The sequence below is a fragment of the Cinclus cinclus genome, chromosome 5 (assembly GCF_963662255.1).
Source record: "Cinclus cinclus chromosome 5, bCinCin1.1, whole genome shotgun sequence".
In the NCBI taxonomy this organism is placed as follows: domain Eukaryota; kingdom Metazoa; phylum Chordata; class Aves; order Passeriformes; family Cinclidae; genus Cinclus; species Cinclus cinclus.
In genome coordinates, this window is record NC_085050.1 from 48,949,396 (window position 1) to 48,975,154 (window position 25,759).

A 25,759-nucleotide genomic window follows, 5' to 3' on the forward strand; every position below is an offset into this window, starting at 1 on the left:
GGGGGGGGGGGGGGGGAAGGAAGGGGAAATTTTAAAAATCCAGCTTGCAACTAAACTGTTCCTGTTCAAAATAAACTGTCCCCTTTGCCTCTCCCTGGGCTCACTTTCTCTCCCTTTAGCAGGGAGATCCTTCATTTAACGTTACGTTTCTATTTCCAAATCCGTCTTTCAGACATGAAGAGAAACAAAAAGCAGCCCAAATAACCGCAAACCCGTGAAGCGCGGGGGGTGAGAGGTTAGCCCGAGTTTCCTGCGACTTCGTGCTGCAACACGTCGTTGAAGGGAAAGGTCGTGCTCTCGTGTGTTTTGTTTTAAATAATATTGACCCATTCATTCTCAACCTGCTTGTTCGTGAAATTATACAGGATTATAACTTTGCCATCGCCAGACAATTGAAACAAATCAAGATGAATTGCTGCTCGGCCCTCCCATCGGCTCACACCCCGGGCGGGCGAGGAGGGGCTGCCGAGAGGGTGGGCAGCCGCAGGATCCGGTGGGAATATGGAGACACGAGGAAATTCCGCAGGCGCGTAAACTGGCGAGGGGCGCAGGGAACGGCCGGGAGGAAACTCTGCGCGGTGAGAGCGAGCTTAATCCTGGAGCGGTTTTTGCGCGCTCGCTGTGCTCCTTCGTGAGGTTGGGAGGAGCGGCCGAGGTAGCCCGGGGGTGGGCGGACACGGCGGAGGGGGTTCCTTCCCCCCCAGCGGTTAGCCGGGAAGAGGAGCAGAGAAGAGACGGAGAGGGAAGAGGTCAGCGCCCTGCGCGTTCCCACGAGGAAAATGCCTCCCCCACACGAAATCAGGGCACTCTCTCGTGGGTCCGTTTGCAGCGCGGGCAGACCTCAGCCTCCACTTTTTCCTCGCTAATTTTTTATTTTCTTTTAACTACCCTTATTTTTATTTTCTTTCCCCTTCTTCTCTTCCTCATCACATTTTTATTAGATTTTTTTCTGTCTCTCTTATTTTGTTGTGAGGTTGGGGTTTTTAAAATTATTTTAATATTTTACGCATCTTTCTGTTTTCTTTTCCTCTGTGTGTTCTTGCCAGGGGGTCGGTGGAGAGGAAGAACCTCGGTGCTTGGGACGGGGGAGAGGCGGGAGGCCCCCTCTTGCTTGTGCGGCCTCGCTGCCTCCTCGACCCAACTCCCCTACTCCCCTCGGTTTTTCGGCACCGTGTCAACAACTCACCCGGGTGAGTGCCAGGGACTAACAAAAGTGTCCCCTTCCTCTTCCTTCTTATTTTCCTCTTCCTCACTGGGCTGAGGGTGAAATGTCTGAGGGTGACGGCTGCGAAGGGCTGGCAGCCTGGGAGCCCCCCTCGGGGATCAGGGGAGCCGGAGAAACGAGAGAGCTTTTCTGCCCAAACCCTCTCGGCGGGACGGGCTTGGAAGTCAGCGAGCAGATCGCTGCGGGTGTCGGCATGGTATTTTACACGCTTTTTTCGGCTCTCGTTTCTTCTCGGTGGCTTTAGTTATTTATAGTCCTCTCTTATAAATATAAATATATATATATACATATATACATATAAAATGTCGGTATATATGTATGTAGAATCTGTGTGTGAGTGAAGAAATATTAAATATTTAATACATAGTATCCGTATATACATTTAGAAGAATAATATATACCGATTCCAGCCCCCCCAGAAAAGAAAGGATTGGATCAGAGTTTTTCACTCTACTGTGTAATGGCTCAAACGATGAAAAATCAACGTGACCGCTCAGAGAGGACATAAATCACTCCGAGAGTAATCTGAATTTTTTTCTCCCCCTAGCTGAAGCCTTGAGGGTCATCATTTTTCTGCGCCACTTGACCAAAGATATAATGTTTTGATTAGGTCGTAAATCAAAATCTTGGGTCGTGGTTGGGTTTTTCTTTTCTTTCATTTTTTTTTTCCGGGGGCTCTCCTTCTCCTTATCGGCGGTGGCAGTGTGAACCTGGAACAATGGAGGCCTCAGAGAGGGGGAGAAAAAGCCACAACGAAATGGGGAATTTGCAAAATATCTATTTGCAGAAGGGGGGGCGGGGGGGGAGGGGGGGAGAGTGGCTAAACAAGAGACTCAGCCCCTCGCACAACCCTCGCCCCTCGGAAAGGCCAATTCAGACCTCTTGCTGCGCAGTCCCCCGCGCCGGGCGTGCGAGCGGGCAGCGCCGTCTGCCTCCTAATCCACATCCCAATCCACATCCCAATCCACAGTCCCGTTGGCCCTCGCAGTCCCCACCACCCCCCGATCGGAGCTGTGGCCGCGGCCGCGGAGCGCGCCCCTTCCAGCCAGGGCTGGGGGGTCCCCGGGCTCTCTCTCCCCGCGCTGGCGCTCCGGGACCGTGTCCTGGCCCGGTTTCTTTCTTTTGTTTTCGGATGGTGTCTTCCCGCACTTTGAACCCGGCGGCGTGCGCGAGTCCCTGGCCCGTCGGATCGGAGTGCCTCGCCTCGCAAAGGTCAAAGTGACGCGCAGATATGGATATATCTCCTTTTGGTTATTGTCTGTGCTTCCCGTTGCGCTCTCCTTGCTTTGTTTTTCCTAAGTGCGCATTCATCCATGTGTACTTTCCCAAACCAGCGATATACCGATCTTTACGTAACTGTACAGTAGTTTCTACCTATAAAATAAAAAGAACTCTTTTTTTAATTTTTTTTTTTTTTTTACCCTTAGACGTTCATTAGCATTTTCGGAGGGAAATAATTTCCTTGAGAAAACAGTTGACATCTGAGCCCAGGGAAGAGTTTGTTGTTGGGGGCTTTTTCTTCAATAAAGCCGCGTTTCAAGGGGATTTTTTTTGCTTTCAATAATGCTCCTTTGTGGAGCGGGGCCGACGGTGTTTGCAGGTTTGCAGCCTGCCTTCCCCCGCCGCCGTGGACGGGGTTGCGGGGCGTGTGCGAGTGGTGCGGGGGGGTCTCATACCAGCGTAAGACAAGGAGGGAGGACAGTGCTCACGGCACTGGCGCTAACACGCTTTTTCGGGACATATAATTTACCTTGCTAAATGTCTGCTTTGGTACGCGTATTACACATGTAGGTCTGGATATTAGGCACCCGATAGAGCGTAACAGTCAATAATCCAGAAACTTGGGAGGATTTACACCTTTGGAGCTCCATACAATGCCGGACCAATTGATTGCTAAAATCCGGAGTTTTCAAAATGCGAACCCCTTTCGGAATTAATTTCTCCGGTCTCCTGCATTTACAAAGAGAGGAGAAATAAAATAAACTCTAACGAGCAAATTTTAAGCAGCAAGGGGATGTTTTTTGTTGTTTGAGGTGTCGGTTTTTGTTTGTTTGTTTTAATTTGGGTGTGTTTTGTTTTGTTGGGTATTTTAATGGGGAAAAAAATAGATATTCGAGGCCGTTTTTCTAGACCTCGGCTTCACTTGTGTCAGGCAGATCCGCGGGACTGGAGCGGGCAGAGCGGAACCAGTGCTCCTCGCCCCTGCGCAGGGAGCCAGCCCTCTGGCGGTGCTCGACGAACGTCCCTCTGGTTTGATCCGTGATGTCGGGGACGAGAGCGGCTTGTTTGGTCGCTTTCTCCCTTGCGGCTGTGACCACCCACCGCCCGCCCCGAAGCGCAGAGGGCAGCGCGAGTCGCTCCTGCCGCCGCGGAGCCAGGAGGGGCACGGCAAACGCTGCCGCAGCCACAGAGGGATCCGAGCCGAGCCTGCCTTCTCGGAGGGCGGGCTGTGACTGCGCGGGGGGCCGCCGGCCCGACCCCGGTCCCGCGACCTCTCCCGGCCGCCACCGGCCCGTGCCCGGCAGCTCTGGCGATGCAGCCCGGCCGCGGCAGCGTGCGAGAGGGGCCTTACGGTCTGCAGCCCCAGGGGAGGGGGGCAGCGTGACCGAGGTGGGGACAGGTTCCCTCCCGCGGCACCGCTTCGGCAAGAGCCTGGGCCGGACCCCACGCGGGGAGGGGACGGCTGGGCAGGCCCTGCGCGGCCGCGGCTCTAAAATGGTACATCTCTGGGAGTTTTGGGCGAGAGGCTCAATTTGCGGGGTTGGAGCGTCCCGTCGGGAGCGGGGTATGGACACAGCTGATGGCGAGCCCAAAACCAGGAGAAAAGAAAAAAAAGGAAGAAAATTAAAACAAACAAACACCCCCCCCCCCCCCCCCCCCCCCCCCAAGCTACCCAGTAGCCCACCCGGGAGCAGGAGGCTGCGAGTGCCTCGCTCCGGCAGTGACGAAGACCTTGAGCGCCCTTTGGAGTCAGCCCCTTGGCCGGACAGCGCGGCACGGCGCTGAGCAAGAAGCCGTGTGAGCCCTGTGTGTGTTTGCGTGTGCGTGTGCAAGCACGCAAAGAGTGTGCAAGAGTGTGGGAGAGACCCGGCCGCGGCCCAGCATGGCTCTCCACCAAGCCGGGATGCAGCGGGGAAGCGTCTCAGGTTCTCTCCCGCGCACACATGCACACAACATACACGTGTAATACACACACGCGCATCTATTGCACACACGTGCACATTTTACACAGATACACACAGACACACATATGCACACGCACACGGTGCTGTACGGGCTGTGCTCTCTGGCCGCCGCTCGCAGATGAGAGGGATGCTCCAGAGGATTTGGCAGGGTTTGGCCATGCACAGACCGCCACGGTGAAACACACGCCTGATCGCAATGGCGGGGCGTGATCGCCTTTCAGTCTCTCCTGCCGCTTGACCTTTTTTGAGGTTTCTCCCCGCAAATCCAGGCTGAGGGGCCGTGGCGGGGCCAGGCGCGGAGCGAGGCCGGTGGCCGCATCCCCTTCCCCGGCCGCGGGCTTGCGCCCACCGCTAAGACCGTCCCGCGTTGAACATTAACCGGCTGGAGCGGCCCCGCAGTGTAACAGGCTATGTATAAAAATGAATCATCTCCCAGGTTGTAGTAAAACGTCCTGTAAAGTCCACCTATAAATCCTGGTATGCACTTAGTGCTCTCGGCTTCACGTCTTACCGTTGCTACGCAGTATTTGCCATTCCCTCGTCTCCCCCTTTTCTCTTCCCCTAAATCTCGCTGGCTGTCTGCAGTCCTAACCCTGGGTCCGCATGCCCTGGGATGCAGTCTCACCTCTCCGTGAGGAGAGCGAAGCCGCACAGGGGACCACCGAGGGTCGCAACCGTCGGGACGCTGGGGCCGCCTCGCTCCCTCCAAACTATGGCGAGGAGAAAAAGAAACGACAAAGGCCCGGCCCTTAACCCCCCAGGGCAGCAGGAGCTCCCACCCCCCCCCCCCCCCGGGCCAGCCTAGGTGGGGCGGCTCGCAGCTGTCCCTGCTGCTCCCGCCCTTCGAGGGGTCTGCGTCTCTGTGCCTGTGATAAGAAGAGCAACTCATACATTGCAGCAAGGCTCTATAAAATTCAACAAGGTTCCCCCCTGCAAATTCGTAGTGTATTTTTCTCGGGATTAAAGGGAAAAGAGAAAGAATATCTAATCTGATTGGAGCGCAGTACTGCATAGCCTCGGTGGGCAGATGTGGGCAAGGATCAATGGGTGTGAAGCCCTCAACGCACCCTACAGTTGAAATCTGAAACTGAGATTTATGCAATTGGAAAGGAACCCGAGGAACAAGCCCCCTGGCCTGTTGGGTGTGTATGTGTAGAAGTGGCAGCACTCGGGAAAACACGAGGATGGAGCTGAGCTCATCACTTGATATGTATATTCAGTGTGGTGGTAGTCCTGCTGCCTCATGGGGACAACTTCCATGCTGAAAGTTATTCACATGCCTGAGTAATTTGCTGGATTATGGCCACATGTAAAACAATAAATATAAGTGACTACTTTTGTACAAGTAAGAGGTCCAGAGGTCTCACAAGTAATTTTCCAGCAGATCCCGACCTCATAGTTTTAAGATAAAAGTGAAGAGAACTCTTTTGTTTCATACAATTAAAAAAAAAAAAAAAAACAACAACCCCACCAATTTAAGTCACTGGGACAATAAAAGCATAAAGGAGTACAAAGCCTTTCTTTTATGTAAAACCCTGATGGGCACTTTTTAAGGCTGCATTACCTGGAGAGGAGCAGGAATCTACAAGCCTGTACCAACGCAGTTTTCAACCTTTCAAGCCACAGACTCTTGCATCTGCTTTGGTGGATGCAGAACTAAGGAATGAAGGAATTTCTTGCCAGGCTGGGGGATGACATGTCAGTATGAGTAGGTCCCAGACCGTTTGGCGCTCCTTTGAAGCCATCAGAATCTGAGCTGGCAGCGCTCAGTGCAAGGGAAGCTCCCAAGCAAGCAGAAAATCTCCCTATGAGGTTTGGGGTGGTTGAATTCCCATGATTTCTCCAGGGACGGTCATGCGTGCTTCCCACTCCTCAGCTGGGATGGGAAGAGCAGTGGAGATGGAGCTGGCTTTTCTGCCCTCTTTCTTCTATATGCAGAGCCAAAGTATCTGGCATTTCTCAAATTTATTTTTTTTTCATGCAAAGCAAAGTAGAGTTTGAATAAAATAATAGTATCCAGCTTTTGGCAATACTTCCTATAAATTCATGGCTTTGGCCTGGACTCTCTCATGGCCAGACTGTAAATTTTCACGTTCCAGCTCCCTGTGACAAATCTCTAGCCCCAGTCATTGTTATTTCCTTCAGCTTTCACATCCTTCTGGCAAAAACCTCCAACTCTGGCATTCTTTTCCCAAAACAGAAATTCCTACCACAAGACCCATCACCCTGAGAACATTTTTTAATAAACATGTTTGGAAAATGAAAATAAGATACATAAAATATATGAATGCGAGAAACATCAAATGAAAGCTTGGAAGCGGTTTCAAGTAGTATTACAAATAGGAAATAGCTTTCCAGAGATAAAAATACTCCACGTGTTTTGTTAACACCAACAGGCAGTTGGGCTTTATTCTCATGGTTTATTTGGATGTTAAGGGACACCTTTGTCCTACTTGATGTACTTGTAACTGCTGGTGGAGCCAGGAGGTCAAAGACTTTAGCTTGTAATCAGTGGGTGACTGGCAACATCCCTGACAAATAATGTCTGCGTGACACGATCAGAGCTACAGCCATTCTCACATGTCAACAGCTATAGCTCAGTAAGCAAAGGACTTGGGAAGGGATGTTTCATAGCACAGGCCATTTTTTTAGTCCTGGACCATGCACCTGAGATGCTGCTTAAAACCTCACCACCTGATGCAGAACAGAAGCATTGGCTCCTACTGACAGGGGTAGTTTGGTTTTATTTTGGTTTGGGTTTTCTTTTTCCCAACAAAAAGGGATATTAATTACCTCAAGGAGTGGTCTCATTTCTCATTAAGTGACAGTTGTAGGTTCTCAGGAATTTAGGCAGTGTTCCCTTTGAATTATCTAGGGCACAGGACATGTTGCATTTTTCTGTCTTCTGAACAACTGGAGTACAGCTCTAACAATTCTTTCCAGGACAATGGAGTACTTAATTCTTGTGATGGCCAGGCACTGCTATTTGAGACCACTCAAATTCCCTCTGGTAGAGCTGGCAATTCTGGGGACATAAATAACACAGCTTGGGGACCCAAGCAAGCATTATTTACATGGAAATACTACAGGCCTACACCAGTCAGTGTAGCATTTTCCTCCTTGTGCTGGAAGGAGCAGAACCCGCGACGTGCTAGTTGATCCAAGGGGTCACGTATGCGTATGCATAAATCCCATTGGCTTCCCATGGCATTTGAACAGGATGGGAATGACTTGACTCATACTGTATGACAGAAGGAATGGCGCATGTGCCCACAGAACATGCTGAATCAGGACAAGGCTCCAAGGCTGGAGAGGAAGGAGTGGGAGCAGGTTCCCTATTTATGGCCTTAGACAGGCTCATTTCATCTTGCATGGCTGGGCAAGGAAATTAACTGGAGATTCTACAGCACCTAGAATAAAAAAAATTCCCAACCAGAAAATACTTAATCTCTGGCCAGACAAATCAATCAGCTGTTTGGAACCAGGGTATGCCTCATGTTTAGGGAAATAAATTAATTAAAAATGGAGAAAACCCTCTAAAGGAACTCTGTGAAGGCTTTTCGTGGTGGAAGGAAGAGACTGTGCTGCCCATGCTGACCCTGTGTGGAGGTTGCGGGCATGAGCAGACACCATGCAGATGTATGTTAGAAACACGGTGCATTAGAACTCACAGAGCAGTTCCCTTACTTCTCTCTTCTGCCTGGAGGAATGAAGCCAAAGAATAAGTAAGAAGATGAAACAGCTTGAAAAGAAGATAACATAACTTATTTCTGGTTCCTGCGAGATGTCCTGTGCAGTGACTATTACAAGAAGAAACATCAATTGAATACAATGCCACTGAAATTGATGTGCTGTCATTAAGAAAAATCCATATGCTCTCTAGATCAGCTCAGGGATGGTATGTTACAAGAATGATAATTCTGAATCTAATTCTTTGGTGATGTAATCCAAGCAATTTTGTTTTACTGATTTCTTTTAATGGCACATTTTCATTTTCTTAAAAGAAATCTAATTGAAATAAGCCCACAGAGAGAAAATGGGATAGCTAAATTGGTAACTTTGATTCTATAAAGGTAATGAAGACGCTCATAATTTATTCTTTGCTATTCTTCATGGCCTCTGACAAATTCCACTGCAAAATTTAGTTTACGTGTATATACCAGTAGAACGTGTGGAGTGTTGTGGGCAGAATGCCCATCCTGATTACACCAGAGGATTAGGAATGTCAAGCTGTTACAAAGGAAAAAGTAGAGCCTAGAACAGGCCTCAAGAAATAATGCTTCAGTCCTGTCCGGCCATTTTTTTCCAGCTGCAGGGTGTTTGAGAAGGTATCTGCTTGAGGATTTGTTCTCAGTACACTGAGGTCTCCCAGAGGTAAAAAGAGAAGACTCCCACTGTCCATTAGGAGATATGTGATCTGAGGCTAGAAATATGGACTTCAGCCAAATGTGTGAAAAGTATAAAATCGCAAAAAGGAGTTCTTGTTATCTTGGCAAGAAATCCAAGACGGTATCCGACACTCATCTACACATAATGCTACAGCCCCACACTCTTGAACTCCTAAAGGTGTGACATTAGATATGCAACCCTGGCTCCATGGCCTCTGTGATTAAACCTCTGCCATGCAATCTGGCGTAGTAACTGGTGTTGGACACACAGTACCCCAAGGGGCTCTTGATATTTTAGACTGTAGCCAAGAGTCTGTGACAGTTGCTGTTGACTGGAGGCATAGTAATAACCCCTCTTTCAGCTGCTTCACACTCTCCCATATTGCCCTGTGAAGTGTTTATGGATGGGATGTCTCCTTCTTCTGGAAGTGAACTCTTCTCACCAACTCCCTCTGTGAGCAAACAGTAAAATCCCAATGGAGCTGGTGACCGAGTTAGGTTTGAGGCCCCAGCACCAAGAGGGTGAGACAATTGCTGGATATTATGGGAGTGCAGAATGACCCTATCTTTTGACTTTAGCAAAGCCAAAAACTGCCCATGGCAATGGTATTACTGGCCCATCCTAAAATTTGGCGGGTTCTGAAGCTGAGCCTAGCTAACTAGGTTACAAATATGTTGTACATATGCTGAACTCAGTGAAATGCAGGACAACAGCACTAGTTCATGTTTCAGGCACATGAACAAGGTCAAGCCACTAAGATGGTGTTTAAATTGAAGGATCTGGGATGCTTCAAGACCCTCAGATCCAAGTGCATATCCTGGTCATCTAGACTGGTGTAATGCTTTAAGCAGTTAAAACATGTTGAATAAGCTTATGCATTCAACTACAGGAAGGAAACGAGGCATACAAGCAAGCTTGGAGGGAATTACAGTGTATTCTCATCAGGTCCTTGGTGTGTGCCAAAGGAGATGGGCACCTGGAAGGTCATGTGTAGTTCTGCAGATGTTCATGCAGACATTCTTTTTCAGCTGCCCTTTGAGCAACAACTGCCTAACTAGAGCAACAATTGTTTTCCATATGGTGTAAAGATAAAAGTGCACTGGTGTGTGTGAAATGCTCAGTTAACTTGGTAAGGAATAGCATTTCAGCATATGGAAAAGAAATTAATTCCCTGATTTCTATCTAGAAATGGGTGCTTCCTATTCATAATGCACGCTTTATTTTTTTGTGGGTTTTTTTGGCAATTATTTTTACTTTTAGTTGCTGTTGATGTTATTATTTTTTTAAATGCATGAGATTAGTGTTCCAACTGCATAGCTTTTATTCTGGTGAAAAACATAACCTTCATAAAATTATCGGGAGACAAAGTGGCTTGTCTGCCTATAAACTGGAAATTGTCTACCTTCACTAAGGAACCACAAAAGGTTTCAATCAAAAAGACAGGCATAGCTACAGGATAAACTGACTTAGAATGAAGCAGCCACCTCACTGCAATATAATTAAGGAAAGACTGTAATAGGCTGGGACAGATTTATAATAATTAGTACAACTAGCTCATTATCTGAGACAAGGCATCTACAGCATATAGCATGTCTCTGTGAAATTGTAGACAAGTGTGAGCTGATTACATTGCATGTAAGTAGTGAGGTGAAGCAGCACATTTGGTTCAAATGCATGTAAACAGTGTACCTAATAGTTTAGGTACTATGCTATGACTGATGCATACCTCTCTGCTTTGTCAAATTAAGTTGACCAAGTCAGACCTTTTAATTTGGTCTTCCCAAGGAAAAGCACAAAGCATTTTAGGGGCTCATATCCAGAGAAAGTGCCAAAGTGGTAGAGATGCCAACTTTTCATTTTCCCAGTGGGTGGTCTGCTGCAAAATTCCCAAAAGGCAAAGGATCTAGAGCTAGACAGGGCCTCCCTTAAGCTGAAGTATTTAAGAGATTTTTAATGTGTAATTTAAGATGTTTGCTGAGAAACAGAGACTCTGATTTAACTATTTGCAGCTTAAGATTTTTCTATTAGAAAACCTTACGGAACCATCAGCACATTCCATATTTGACTGACCACAAAATCACAATTTTTTCCCTCAAATCTGTTGCCCCACAGCAGTGGTCTTTGTTCGTCTCCTTTCCCAATAGGCTTGTGCTTATTTGGAAATCATCAGAGAAGACACTCAATTGCTGTTATTCACACTAAGCAATATGAGCCTCTAAAAATACTGCTACTATACTCTTTTGGGGCAATTTACAAAACAAGGATGTAATCTGGAAGTCTGGGCAGACTGACATCCCTGCTTAATATTTAACACAATTCCCTCAAACATCCAAAAGTTTCACTCCTTTCTGTGCAGAGCCCTTTCTCTAACAGCCTGGAAGATCAAACTGAAAAGAAGGCAAGGAGCAGTCAGCATTCTTGCACATATAAACTTCCGAGTCATCCTAAGGGTGTTGGAACTGCATTGCAATAGGCAACTACATGTAATTGTCTCCCTTATTTAAGTATTATATTTTTTGTAGGAAATATATAACTTTTGTTTGACAGTGCAACAGGGTGGTCCTCTTTAAGTAGCCAAAAGGACCTGGAGCCAGTTTTCCCTCCTGCTCACCCCAGTAAGCTCTTTTTAAGGAAGTAGATGTGTGAAGGAACTGCAGACAAGATAGAGACTAGAGCCAGATGTTACTCTGAGAGCTGCCTCCTGACTAGGATACTAATCCAGCTGTTTACTGACTCAGGGATTCCAGGCAGAAAGCTCTAGGATTTGCTCTGTGTGTGCAAGAGAAAGGCACAGGCTTCAGTCCCCTATGCTTTCTCTCCCCAGCCTGCAGATGGAGGGGGAAAGTGTCTGCTTTGCTGGGAAAAGGATGCTGTGAGGATGATGAGCGTGTGCCATACAAGCCTTTTGGGAGAAAAACTCAGCTTCCCAAATTGTGCAGATGAGTTATGCAGGCACATTTCTCCTCAGACCTGTGTTAAAAAATCCTGTTCTCTGAAGTAAACTGCTGCTTTAGATAGTCTAAGCGTTTATCTAATTTATGGGAAGAATGCCAAGGAAACTGCTCTACTGTGGATGTGCTGCAAGCTGACAACTTGCACCTAGCTTGTAAAATATATGTTAGATATTTCTGGACAAATTTACAAACAACTCCTAGTTAGGATAATAAACTGCTTCACTAAAGTCAACATAGGCTGTAGCACATATTATATCACCACCAAAAACTACCTTCCCTCCAAAAATTATGTTTCAGCCCCAGAAACCCTCTCTACTCCAAATAGGGTTTAATGTCATTGATTCTGGAGGAAGACAGAGATTCCCTGCACTACTGGTCTATAGGTCAAAGACCTAACAAACAGTCTAGTGCGATGTGACTCCACAGGCTGTACAGATTGCTTGCTTGGAGATGTCTAGGGATAATAAGCCATGAAAAAATGAAGAAAAGTCAATTTAGGTTTTTTTTATTTTATACTTTTTTCAGTGTTCAGGAACAGGTGTCACACATGTAAATTAAGATATGCGAGACTCTTGCTTACAAATTCTGGAGAGGTGCACTGTAGCCCAGGACTCTGAAGCAGGCCCCTGCACTTGGTATCTGTTCTTATTCACAGTGTGTTTCATTATAAAACATCGACAGTGACAATTATCCGCACTGGAAAACTAGGGCAGGCTGTGGCTTTTTACTGCTGAGCAGTCATGTCATTCAACTGCCTCTAAATTACCTCCTCAGGCACAGAGTTCTTGGTGGGTTGTGAACCACCTTGGTTATTTGTCCTCCTCTGCTCCACACCGTGGGCAGGTTAAAGGGACAGAGCTTTGCAGATTCTGGTCTGTGTGGCTCAGTATGGCTGTTTTGCCTGTGACCCCTGGAGCTGGCCATCACTGGAGGTACCCAGCCCCTGGGACAATAGACATTGCCAACCCAGGGCTGTCAGCATGGGTGGCTGAGGTCCAGCACTGCAGACAGAGCCTTGGCAGCTCTGCAAGATCACTTTCACTCACAGTCAGGATTAGGAGCACCTCTCATCCTCTTTGATAAAACCCAGCATGGGAGCGGATTTGACCTGCTCCTAAGCCAAATGCAGCTCAGCAGCCACAGCTTGGCCAGCTCTGCTGCACATTGCTACACCCCACTTTTGAGGCTTGTCTCTAAAAACTTTGACTGCAAAGTGGCAGTGTTAGTTGCTTCAGCTTCTAAATATGAAGAGCAGCAGAAGTGAAGTAGTGGAGTAAGAAGGATCACTGTTTCTCCAACTTTACTAACATCCCCTCTGGAAAAATAGCTTATTAGTATTTTATACCAGTGCTTTTAATGATAGTTACTTGTTGGCTTTGCAATACAATAATCCCAAGGAAGACGGGTTCACATTCAGCTAAGCACTGCTAGCTAGCACAAGGTGAGAAATTCCCTGCTCAGAAAGGCTGCCATTTAAATAGATAAGGCAAATTGTAGGAGGAGAAACAGAGCTAGAGGAAAGTGAAAAGACTTGCTCAAGGTCACATGGCAGATCAGTGGCAGATCAACAGAACAGTCTGGTTGTCTGAAGTGCCAGTCTAGTGCCTTGGGAAATCTTTAGAAAAAGGTCTCTAATAGCTGTAGCTATCCTCATGCCTATAGTGCCCCTCTGCAGGTAATATAACTCAAATTCTGACATCCCAGAATTAAGAATTCCATACTTCATCCACTTAGAGCATGATCCCCTAATGTGGCTAATTTGAAAGTTAAATGGTTTGTTACATCAGTCATTTATTTGTGAAAATTAAATTTTGTGAAGTGAAGGTGTACTGAAGTATATTTTTGTTTCTGTATAGGTGAACTGAAGTCTATTTTTTTCTGTGCTGAGAGGAACATGCTGGTGACCATAATCTTGGCTAAAATATAGGATAAGGAACTCTTTGTCCTTCTTCCCCCCCCCCCATGTGCTATTTTGAGTTGGCATGTGTTTACAGAGATAACATTTGATGTCATAGTTGCCACATTTGACAGAGAAAAGCCTGAGAGAACCATTAACTATAGGACAAGTCAGCAATCTAAGGTATCTTTGTCCTTTGCTAAATGATTAGCTCAAAGCAATGCTCCATCTGAAGTTTCCAGCCCAAGAAAATCCCACAAACAAACATTCTAATAGCTATTATAAAATAAAGAATCCTTTATATGTAACAGAATTTTACAACTGTGCAAAATCAACTCATCTTTATTGCCCACTAGAAAAAAAAATACTTATTTGTATTCATTTCTAAATGCATTACAGCAATGTTAACTAAAGATTTGAAAGCATCAGTGAAAGAGAGAATAGAAACTAAAGACAAATAGGAGTCAGGATGCCAGATGTCTCTTTCTGTTCTACCACTTGGTTGCTTTGTAACCCTGGGTATGTTGCTTAAGCTCACCACCTCAGAGCATCTATATGCAAAAGGCAACAATGATATCTCATTCACAGAAAGATTCTACTTCTTTAGAAGTAGACCTTACAGACCCTTGACCCTTCCAGGGATCTGCTTGTGAAGATTCTGGGAGAAGTTTTTTCCCCAATGAGCAATGAACAGGACCATGTTCAGTAGAGTAGATATTGCACCAAAAAGAAGTCCTGCATGGAAACTGCATTCCTAGGATACTGCTGGATGTAGCTGCTTTGAAGACCCTTGAGGGGGAGGATGTTGCTGGTCCATCATGAAGACCCAGACCGGACTTTATTCTCTTAGATACTTTCAAGCCATCAGAGCAGACACTGATATTTTTTCTTGCAACTCAGTTGGTTTCTTGCAGCCATAGCAAGAGAAAGATGGGAATAGGATAGGGACAGCTTAATTTGCCAGTGTAGGGGAGAGGAAGACAACATACAGGAGGTTCTTTGGATAATGGGATCTCAGCAGCTGGGGGAAGGTCCCATTATGAAGTATATTTAAATTCACTACTAATGCTTTAAGAAAAGTGTGATAATTTTTAACACAATATTTGTGAAATATGTTCCTTGAAGAAGTGCTTTAGCAAAAGGTGTGACACAGATGCCTGTGTTAGTAATTGCTGTCATTGGGAAATAAGGCACTACATTGCGTCCATTAGAATATAAAGTTGCCTCGTGTAAATGACTATTTTAGGCACTTAAAATTTTTCCATATTTTCCTTCATATGAAAAACATCCATGATGGTTGTCTATCCTTGGTTGCTGATTTATGTATCTTTTGGTTAAAGATTCAACACAAATGGCTCAACCAGTGTTTCCAGGGATAATGAAATTTATCTGTGATGTGGCTCATTTTCCAAAGAGAGAAAAACACTCTCATCCTGCTGCAAAGCAATGGCTTGTATATGCTTAGGAGCAGGGATGTTAATTTGCTGAAAAGGTTATGCTGATGTGAGGAACATGCCCTTTCCTAAATATTATCAGCCAAATTTCTGAAATTCTAGTTTGGATGTAGTCTAGAAAGACTTTGTAGAGCTGGGCAGCTAAATTATCTCAAGCTTACACGTGCACAGCTTGCATCAAACTGTGGCTGCTGCAGGAAACATGCACCAATGTGTTACAAACCCAAGCTGCTGCAGTATGCCCCAGCTGGCTCCCTGCACTGAGGGCTGCTACTTGCTTCACTTCTTGGAACCACCCAGGCGTCTGTCAAACAGACCCCCAGGCTGTCTTTCTGAACCCCAGCTATCCAGCCCAGGCTCCACTGGGCTGGGCAGGCTTTTCCTTGGCCAGCTTGGAAGATCTTAAGGAGAGTTTGTGGTCAAGTGACAGCTGGAATCAGCACTTTTTTAAAAGCAGAGCTTGACAAAAGAATTAATTTATCCAGGCCAGGCTGGAATTTAGGAAGGACTGAACACTTTCTCTGTAGAGATGGTGGGGAACTAAACAATGTTTTAATCAGAACACTCACAGCCCGAGACCATGACAGCCCCATGACAGCACAGACAAGGGCACTGTGGCATTAGGAAGAACTAATGTGATGGGCCATACCCACTCTGCAGTTTGTAGTTGTGAGTAGTGGGCAATCAGCATGGATAAGGAAGGCAACTATAGTGATTTTGGTTAGAGGAAATTTTCCATCACCATGGTGAAGAACATGCTGGGGGAAGAGCTCAGCCTGAGTGTGCCCTGCTGCCTGTAACACCTCTGCCACAGACATACAAAACCAGGCTGCTGTTTCCACCCAGGAAGGGCTTAGGGCTGAGGTGGCAGCAGCTGTGGCTGGAGAAGAAGCAGGACTGTCACTATGAGTTGGTCTGGGAATGACATTATTCCATCCCCAGGATTTTGCACACCCCATTTTCTCTTCCCTCTGAAAGAGGGCCACCTCTGTCTTTCTCTACTTATCCCAGGAGAAGAAAATGTTTTTTTCTGAGAAGCCTCAAGCTGTACGTTTACTCATGGGTGGGAATAGGGGGGCAAAAAGCAGTAGTGGTGTACAGCCTTCAGCTCAAAGAAGGTGCAAACATGTTTTAGGACTGAACAACTCTTTAGACCCATATTGTGCACATACATGTCCCAGAGATGTCCCTAGCCCATTCCACATCAGGACCTTGCTGTGTAATACATCCCATCCTTGGTATGGAGCTGCAATAGGCCCTGGGATGGAGACCTGAGGCACACAGTGACTCTGTCAGGAGTCAGCATTGGCTGTTAGTAGCTTATATCTCTATACTTGAACAGTGTTATACCTATGCATAGAGGTTACAACTCATTGTTATGACGGCTAGAGAAGGGAGATGTGGGGAGCTGGAGTTTGAGTACATTTATAATCAATGCCCCTCAGATACTCATACAGAAGAGGAGGCTATCAAAAGTGGTGGCCCTAAGATAACACCAAACTACACAACTTCAAAATCCTTCTTCAAACCCTATTTTGTCCAGTGGATATAATTACTAGACATGCTACTAGTGAACAATGTCAGTGGAATTTGTACCATGTAATGGTGAGTACCTGAAGAACACAATATAACCTCTCTGGTATCCCAGTTTTGTGGACAATTCTTGACTTTGCTCTCTCTGTGTTTACTTCACCATGATAAAACCAAAGACAATACTCTTCTTTCTTAGTCTTGCCTGGGAAAATTTTATTTGCCCTCTAAGCTCAGGAAAATAGAGAAAAGAACAAAAGAAAAAGAACAAAAATCAAAATAAGCAAACAGGATAAGATTGGATTTTTCCTTAAAAATTTTGAACATTTTAAAACCCAAACATTTTTCACAAAAAAAAACCCAAAAAAACCCAAACCAAACAAACAAATAAAAAACAAAACAAAACAAAAAAACCCAACCAAACAACAACAAGAAAAAAAAAACACCAAAAAAAACACCAAAAAACCCTCACATCTGTTATTTATAAATTTTCAATTTAATGTGATTTTTTTCCACTGGCTCCCAGTCAGATGACAAAAACACAAATTAGACACAAGAATTACATGTTGTACCAGTAAGTGCTAGAGTCCCTGAAAGAATATAACAGTGATTACATTTTTTCTAAAGATTTGGCAAGGGAGGTATGATTGGAAGAGGGATAGAAGGAACAGAGGTAGCTTGAGAACAAAGAGAAGGGTGATTAATAGAATACAACTCTCTTTATCTTCCCTGTTTCAAGATACCAAAAATATTCAGGTGAGTAACTAAAATGGCAAGTACGCGTTACATCCCTGATGAGAGCCTCAGTCAAATGAAACAAACTTCCAGATAAATCCATTTTCTTCTTCAGATTAATATATTCAAAAAGGCACAAGCTTGTCAGCTTGGGCACTAGACTTATTTTTAAACATTTATCTAGTCAGCATGCCAAGCTCCTTGATATGCTCAGAAGCAAAATTCTTAAGCCCAGTGCTTTATAGCTGCAGAACGGCACAGTTGCCTTTCTTGGGAAACACATTATTTCAGCTGCGTCCGCACACAGGAGCTGTGTCTCTTGCACCACTCGGGCATAAGAGCACAAACACAGCCATTCCTGTTTGCCCCATATTGTGACTGCCATTATACCAACATAAAGACCCCATACCGATGTTGTTATTCTTCATCAGGGAAAGGAATGAATTGCAAGCACCTTCCTGCCACTGTAAGTGCATTGATACCAGGAGCTGTAGATGAAGTTAAAAGACCCCCCTCGTGCTTCCCCCTCACCAGGTCTCTCACACAACTGACTCAGTTACACTTGTACAAAATCTAGCTATAGAGCAGGTTTTCATGGACCAGGAGACTTTACTCTTTTTTAATCCACTTAGACTAACAGCAGTGTACTGCTAATTCACATGGCAAAGGGCAAAGGGCTTTTTGCAAAGAACAACTTCTCCTTGTAGCAAAAACAGATGAATCCACTTTCCTCCAAAGAATTGATTACTGGATGCCTTTGTGGATTTTGTACAGCAATCTGCTCATGTGAACTAGGTGTAGTTTGGTGGATGCAGAGGCTTAATCCCCCTTCCTCCAACCAAATATGGGAAAGGAAGACATTTGTTCTTGAGGATTGCAAAAAAAAAAAAAAAGCAACATCTTTATTCATTTATTCTTTTACACATAACATGTTTGGCTTTACATGTAATACCAAACATTTAAAAATAATATCAATACAGAGCCCTCTGAAGTTTTCCTAAAATGTCTGTAATGCTAAGGATCTCCATCTCCATTAATCTGGCAAAACATTTTAATAGGAAACAAATAAAATAATAAATTTGTTAAGAGCTAACTTGGTCCTGTTAACCCTACTGCAAGTCCAAAGGAGCCTTGGTCCATAAAGAAGTTTCTTATGAAATGGACAACTAAATATTATGGATTTATTAAATATTAAAGAACTATGTACACTTTAGTGTACTTTACATACATACTTGTTTAGATTAGGTTTTAAGCCACTCAGGATTTTCAATAGAAATCAAGCATTCCAGAATCCAGCCTACTGTTGCTGCCTCAGTTGAGCTAAGCTGCTAAAGGAATTTTTAGATATTACATGGTCTCCTATGTACTACTTACCATTCAATTACATCAATACTATCTGATCCAATGCAATAAAAACAGGTGCTGTGATAATTGTAAGAAAACAAAACAAACCAAAAAACCACCAAAACCAACAACAACAAAAAAGTATATATATTTGTATACATACAAACACATTGGCAGGTGCCACCAGAAATGACTAAGTATTCAGAATTTTTTTTCTGGAAATTTTCTGAAGGAGTGGGAGATCCCTCAATTAAATTAAGATCCGTTCAATTAAATGAATACACAAATACTTTGAAATTTCTAACACTAGTTAGACCTATAAAAGCTCACTGATATTCACATAGTTAAGGCTAGATTTGTGCTTCCGTGCTTTGCTGAAAGAACCAAGCAGATTTTTGCCTGCTGTCTTAGCAAAGGAGTTACATCAATGTTAACAAAAAGACTTTCTGTATGAACTGGTTATTAGTCACATTCTGTCAGTCTGTCAGATTTTGGTTCCTCCTTGCCTGACAGCACATCTACTAAATCTCTATTCACCTCTAGACTAAAGCAAGTAGAATAAGCCAGGACCGGACGTTTTTATATAAAGCACTACCAGAAAATTTCAGTCTGCAACGTAAACCCCAACCTTGTGGATTAGTAGAGATAAACTATAGAAAGTTATTTTCTTCCACTATTCAATTATGTTTGAAGATAGCCTTACATCTGCACTCACTTGCACTTAACATACTTTCTAATTTTTCCACTGAAAATTGAGATTTGATTTTTTCAACAGTTATATGTCAGCAACAGTTATATGTCAGCAGCAGTTAAAGTGAGGCTTTTCTTGCAGGTCATGATAGAGATGAAAATTGCACAGCCCTCCTTTTCCTCTTCCCTTCCTTGGGGTCAGCTTCTTATCCTGTGATAAACGGCACCTAGATCCGGGTGGATCCTTCTGCATTGCCAGCATGGCTTCCTTAAGCATACCATTGTGCTCTCTGTACCAGCACGTGGCCAGAGCCTGGGGGAGCATGGAGCACATGCCTCCATCCAGCCTCCCGAAATGCAGCGAGGGTGTGAGCATAAGCCGTCTTTGGTGTGTGTGTCTCAGATCTGGAAAATAACAAGTGATTTTTGTTTCAATAAGGCACCATCTCCAACTAACTGTGATGCTTGTAATTTCTGCCCATAACAATAATTTCGGTCTAATACATCTGGGAGGCGGCAGTGATGTTATTTCACTTACTAACACACAACTTTTCAGCTCTCATCCTGCAAATTGTATCACACTGTTGGTACTCTGTATAAAGAAGACTCCTCTTTAATGGACCAGATGGCAAGTTTAGGGTTTTTAAAGGCTGTATCCAAAACTCACCAGAGCAAACAGACTCGGTAATCTTGCAAACAGAGACTGCTGAGCACATGAAACAAAGACCCAGCTTCTGCTCACATAGATGCACAAGCTGATCATTTGGGCTTTGTGAGGAGGGATTAAATCCCAGCGGCTGTGCCTTGCCAGTGGGACAGCCATGCTGCATGTTACTGCACCTCAGGGAGGTTGCTCTGGCTTCCTGCTAGATCCCCCTTCCTCCCTCCAGACTGGGCAGGGGGCAAAGCAGAGGGATCACATTCCCACATCTCACCCCAACACAGAGTCAAGACGTAGCTGAGCCAGACAGCAGGACCCAGGAGCTAAGAAGTACTCAGGGTTAGACTGCATAAACACAGTCAGTATTAAGTCTGTATTATTTGCTTTCACTGCAGTGCCTTGGGTCTCTGAGATCCTTACTGTGCCAGGCACTGTATGAGTCCAGAACAAACTTGCCCCAGTATAGAATTTGAATAAGGACAGTATTGAACTGTAGCAGATTTAGAACTTAGCCTTTAAAGATATCATTAAAAGTGTTTTAAACCTCTGTTTTTTTGGAACGACACCATTCCCCACCCCTTTAGAGAGGAGATCTTGTCAGGCACTAAATAAATGTTTACAGAAAGGTGTTTAGGACTCTACATTAAATAATAGTTTTAGATGGGAATGTCGACAGAACCTGAGTGCTAGCAATGCTTCTCAGAACCTCGATGCATCTGGGAATTTATTTCCTTTCATAGCCCATGATAAAAAAGGGAATAGCTTATCCATGTTTTAAAATCTCACATCAAGGGCCAACCAAAATGATCTGTAATTCCTGAAAACAGGAATTTCTACTGGAGACAGGAACAGAACCTCTACTGTAGATTTTTCAGCAGGAAAAACATTATAAAAATCATCTCCATATGTCACACAAAATCCTTTTTCTGTTTACAACTCATTGTTTCAGAAGCTGGGATTTTAAACTATCACTGTCTTTCCATTTCTCTATTCCCCTTGTTTGTCTTTGTATATTAAAATGTGTATTTGCTGGAGAAAAGTCTTCTTAATTTTGACCCACTGGTGGCCCAGCTAAGCGCTGAGCTAATATTGACTAATATTTCAAAATAAATTGCTCCCTCTAGTGAGATCACAGCAGTACTGATGTCTAGCAGATGTGCCTGAAAACTGCTTGTATGTTTCTCTGTACCATTCGATTAAGCATCTGGGTCATTATGGACTTGATTCTGTGCTTCTTACACAAAACTCCAGATGATTTCAAGATGAGACTTGCCTGAGCAAGGAATGCATGATAAAGCCTTCTGCATTTAAGATAATATTGTTTACAAAGGCTTATGCCTCCTACACCATTAAAATCTTCCCTTAAACAATACACCAATTAAATGCTAAAACCTTCGCTGTGAATAAGTTTCATACAAACATTACTGTTATCACCATCTCCTTAATTTCTTTCAGCTCCAAGTTGCTTGGAAAAAAAAAAAAAACCCATCCAATTTAGGGTAGACTTCACTCCAAACATGATCTGATTGCCTCAATTTGGTCCCCGGCATCCAGCAGCTTGCAAAAAAGAAACATTAATACGGCATATTTTGTGGCAGCTTCAAAAGTTTCCAGAGGGGAAAAAAAAAAGATATTTAAAGGAAATAGCATTAGCATTCTTTTTATACCTTTTTAGCCTGTTGGCATGACAATATCAGAAATAAAGCATTTCATAAGGAAAAGGTTGCCCTTTCTAATTTTGATAAATACTCAGGAAACATTTGGGAATCAATCCCAAAGAGGCCAGGGCCAGGGTGCTGGGATGCTTCCCTGCTAATGTGTGGGAGACATCCAGCAGCAGCACTATCCTGAAGCTGACTGTGCAGTGGCCATGAGTGCTGCAGACACCAGCTATCTCCGGGAGCATCCACATGGTCTGAGGAGGGCTCTGCCGAGGTGCTGTCCTCTCCCAGGACACGCGGACAGCAGCTCCCAGAGCAAATCCATGTTCACAGGGAAGTAAAACCAGAAACTGGTGTCTTGTTCAGAGCCATCCTGCTCTCTGCTCCCTTCTGCCTGCTGCCAGGACAGGGCCTGCTGTGGCAGAGGCCTGGATTCCGTGCTGCCCGAGCAGCTTTGGGGGCTCTGGGCAGATGGTGCCCACCGGCACGGCCGACTCAATGCTGAGAGCAGCAGCACTGTGAAAGCTTGCTGGCTGCTGCAGAGTGATTTCATTAGCGGCACAGCCTGATTTCATTAGCGGGTGATTGGATTAGCGTCTGATGAGTGGCTGTGAGGAGAGCAGCCGCCCACCCACCCCTGCCCTCCCGGCTGTACCGGTGGGGTGGGACCTGCCTAAGGTGTGGGTGCTGCCCAGCCTTGTGCAGGGAATGTGTGCTGCAGATCACACAGGATGCTAGCAGGGTCTTTCCTTCTCCCTCCTGTGGTCCTGCTTGCTATGTGAAGACACAGATGCTTGGTAGGTTCCTAGACTCCTAAGAGAGATCTGTCTCCCTCACGATGGTGACCTTAGGAGATCCAGAGATGGGAGATGAAGCCAGAGCCACCCCAGGTGCTAGAGGGGTGCAGCTGCCAGGGATGCCAGGCCACAGAACCCCGCTCTCTTGTGGCCCAGGGCCCAGTATCAGAGCCTCTCCTGCACTCTCAGGAGAGGCTTTACACTTCAAAACAGTGAACCAGCAGCTCAACTGGTGTGAGATGGGAGTCTGGAAGAGGCCTTAGCCCCCTCAGGCTGCATAAGAGCAAGGCCACCCCACCATGGGAAGTAGGTGTGAGGGGAGGCAGCAGACATGCCTCAATACTGGGACCTGGTCTTCCAACCCTCGTGTCCACCAGGATGAGCACTGCCCAACCACTGGCTGTAAGGTTTTTTTTTTCCATAGCCCGTGGGAAGGCAGCCATGAGAGGGAGCCCATCCCTCTGGCAGGTCCTCCTTCTAGTCTGCCTAGCTGAAGGAGAGGGGCTGTGCTGCTTGTGCCAGATGCTGCCCTGTGGTGCTGAGGGGACGGGTGCCTGATGCCTTGCTGCTGTCCTGCCTGGGACAACATTCCTGAACTCTCCCTGGCTCTCCAGCCTCCCTTTGTAATGCTGCAAAAATGTTGCTGAAATGCTGAAGCTACAGCCTGTGAACTGTATCATGACTGTGACATGATAAATCATGACTGTGACCCTGGGTTCATTTTCTATAAGCAAAGCTTGACTGTCCGGAGCAATTCTTCAGCAATTCTCAGGGCAGAACCATGTCTGCAGGAGAGCAGCTGCCACAGGGAGATGAGTCCTCCTTCTGTAAATGAAGAAATGACTTAAAGGCAGGTGTTCAAGCTTCTTAAACAAATATTTCCTAACTTCTTTTCAGTGAGGAATAAAAGAGCATATGACTCCCCAAAGCAATGGATTAAAAAACAAACATAAGCCTGTTTTGGAAATGCTAAGGGCATTGTTGTGGGCTACTGGCAGAACTGTGATGCCTGGCTTTGACATTCCCAGCCACACCTCGGGCAGCCAGAGCTTGTTTGGGTCCTGCCATGACCCCTCAGCATTTTGCTGAGCATGAGAACCCCACACAATCACAGGTGCTTGTTTCCATGGTCCCACAAAGCACAGGTGTGTGTGAGTGTTTGTGTGTGTATGTCCCAAAAGAAAGACAAGTTTGCAAGAAGATCGAATATCTTCTTAATGTCTCAGTGGCTAACAGAAAAAAAGATAAAAAATACCTAGCTCAGAATGATGTTAGGGACATTTATGATTGTTGCAAATTACACGTGTGGTTTTGCTAGGAAGCTTTTTAAGTTGCAAACAATGGCTTAAAGTAAAATAGCCATCATGTCAGAATATGTATACATATTCTTCTGTATACAGATGTGTATGCAAACTCCTTGTGACTGTCTTGTGTTATGAATGTTTGGCCTTTTGATTCATCAAGGCAGTGCCCACTCATTTTTGAAACATGACTTGCATTTTCAGCAGTTTCTAGTGTTGAGTGGTGCTCCTCAGAGGTTGGTATTGGGACCAGCGCTGTTTACACCTTCGTCGGCAACATGGACAGTGGGATTGAGTGCACTCTCAGGCAGTTTACCAATTACACTAAACTGTATGTGGTCAACATATTGGAGGGAAGGGATGCCATGTGGTGGGACCTTGACAGGCTTGAGAGGTCGTCTTGTGTTAATATCATGAAGTTCAGCAAGGACAAATGCCAAAGTCCTGCACCTGGGTCAGGGCAATCCCAAGCACAAACACAGGCTAAACAGAAAATGGATTGGGAGCAGCCCTGAGGAGAAGGACTTAGGGATGCTGGTGGATGAGAAGCTAAACATGACCAAGGAATGTGTGTTTGCAGCCCAGAAAGCCAAACTGTCCAGGGCTGCATCTAAAGCAGTGTGGCCAGCAGGGTGAGGGAGGGGATTCTTCACTTCTACTCTGCTCTCATGAGACCTTACTAGGAACACCAGGAATGCTGTGTTCAGCTCTGGAGTCCCCTGTATAAGAAGGGTGTGGACCTGTTGGACCAAAGCTGGTGTAGGGTCACAAAGATGTTAGAGGACAGGAACATCTCTCTTGTAAAGACAGATTGAAAGAGCTGGGGTTGCTCAACCTGCAGAAGAGAAGGCTCTGGGGAGATCTTATAGCAGCCTTCCACTAGGGAGACTCTAGGGGGAGCCTACAAGAGAGATGTAGAGGAACATTATACAAGGGCATGTAGGGATAGGACAAGGGGGAATGGCTTTAAGAAGAAGAGTAGATTTGAATTGGATGTTAGGAAGAAATTCTTTATTGTAAGGGTGGTGAGGCACAGGCTACGCAGAGAAGCTGTGAGTGTCACATCCATGCAAGTGTTCAAGAGCCTTTGAGCAGCCTGGTCTAGTAGAAGGTGTCTCTGCCTGCAGCAAGGGGGTTGAACTAGATGATCTTTAAGGCCCCTTCCAACCTAGGCTATTTTATGATTAAAATGGTTAAATGTAACCTTAAAAAGTGACATAGAAACTTATTATATGGGTTGTTTGTTATAATTTTATACCTATAAATTTTAACCTTTATGATTACCATTTATTCTAGGTTAAATCGTTTTATGCAATGTTACTTAGAAGCCCCTGTGTGCCTAGTGACTGGTCTCTAAGACCAGATTGGGGCTGTTTTGTTTATTTTTTGAAGATATGTTATAAATAGTTAAGGAAGTGTTTTCTGCACTCTGTGTTAAAGCCAGTATAATTAAATGTAATGGCTACCAACTGTCACTAGAGGCTGCTCTTAATACACCGTGAAGAAATAAAAATGCAGAAAAAATTCACTACGCAACCTCTATCTCCCATAAGCTTGTTTTTTTCCCTTTCTTTAAGATGAAGAAAGGAAGTTTATCGCCATGATGCATCTTCATGATTATCCTACTTATTTCCATTGCTAAAGATTTGTTTAACCATAGAATCAGTCTTGCTATTAGAATCCAATGCAAGAACAAACCATATTTCCCAGACCACCAATTGGTTTTCTAGTAAGCACAGCAAATAGATCAACATTTTTGTATTGAATTTTAATAAATATTTGAGCAATAACTCCTGAAATTATAGTTGGAAATTTATGTTTTGCTTTAACACATGTTTTTGGGATAATACATTTCCCATAGTAGAAACTTAATGATACTTCATAAATGTGTTTTCGGATGCTTGCTTATTTTCCCTGTCCCTAATCTTCCCCATCT

The 25,759-nt window shown here is 44.9% G+C and overlaps 1 protein-coding gene across 1 annotated transcript in view; it reads right to left on the reverse strand.

Annotated features, from left to right (window-relative positions):
* Nucleotides 1–2,160: 2,160 nt before the first annotated feature.
* The window catches only part of ENPEP (glutamyl aminopeptidase), a 64,484-nt gene continuing 40,885 nt past the window's right edge, over nucleotides 2,161–25,759 (reverse strand). The window contains exons 21-24 of the mRNA XM_062493651.1: nucleotides 5,036–5,120; nucleotides 4,131–4,250; nucleotides 3,358–4,022; nucleotides 2,161–2,520 (exon numbers count right to left, since the gene is read on the reverse strand). Of these exons, the coding sequence (XP_062349635.1) occupies nucleotides 2,161–2,520; nucleotides 3,358–4,022; nucleotides 4,131–4,250; nucleotides 5,036–5,120 (1,230 nt within the window). The remainder of the gene's footprint in view (nucleotides 2,521–3,357; nucleotides 4,023–4,130; nucleotides 4,251–5,035; nucleotides 5,121–25,759) is intronic.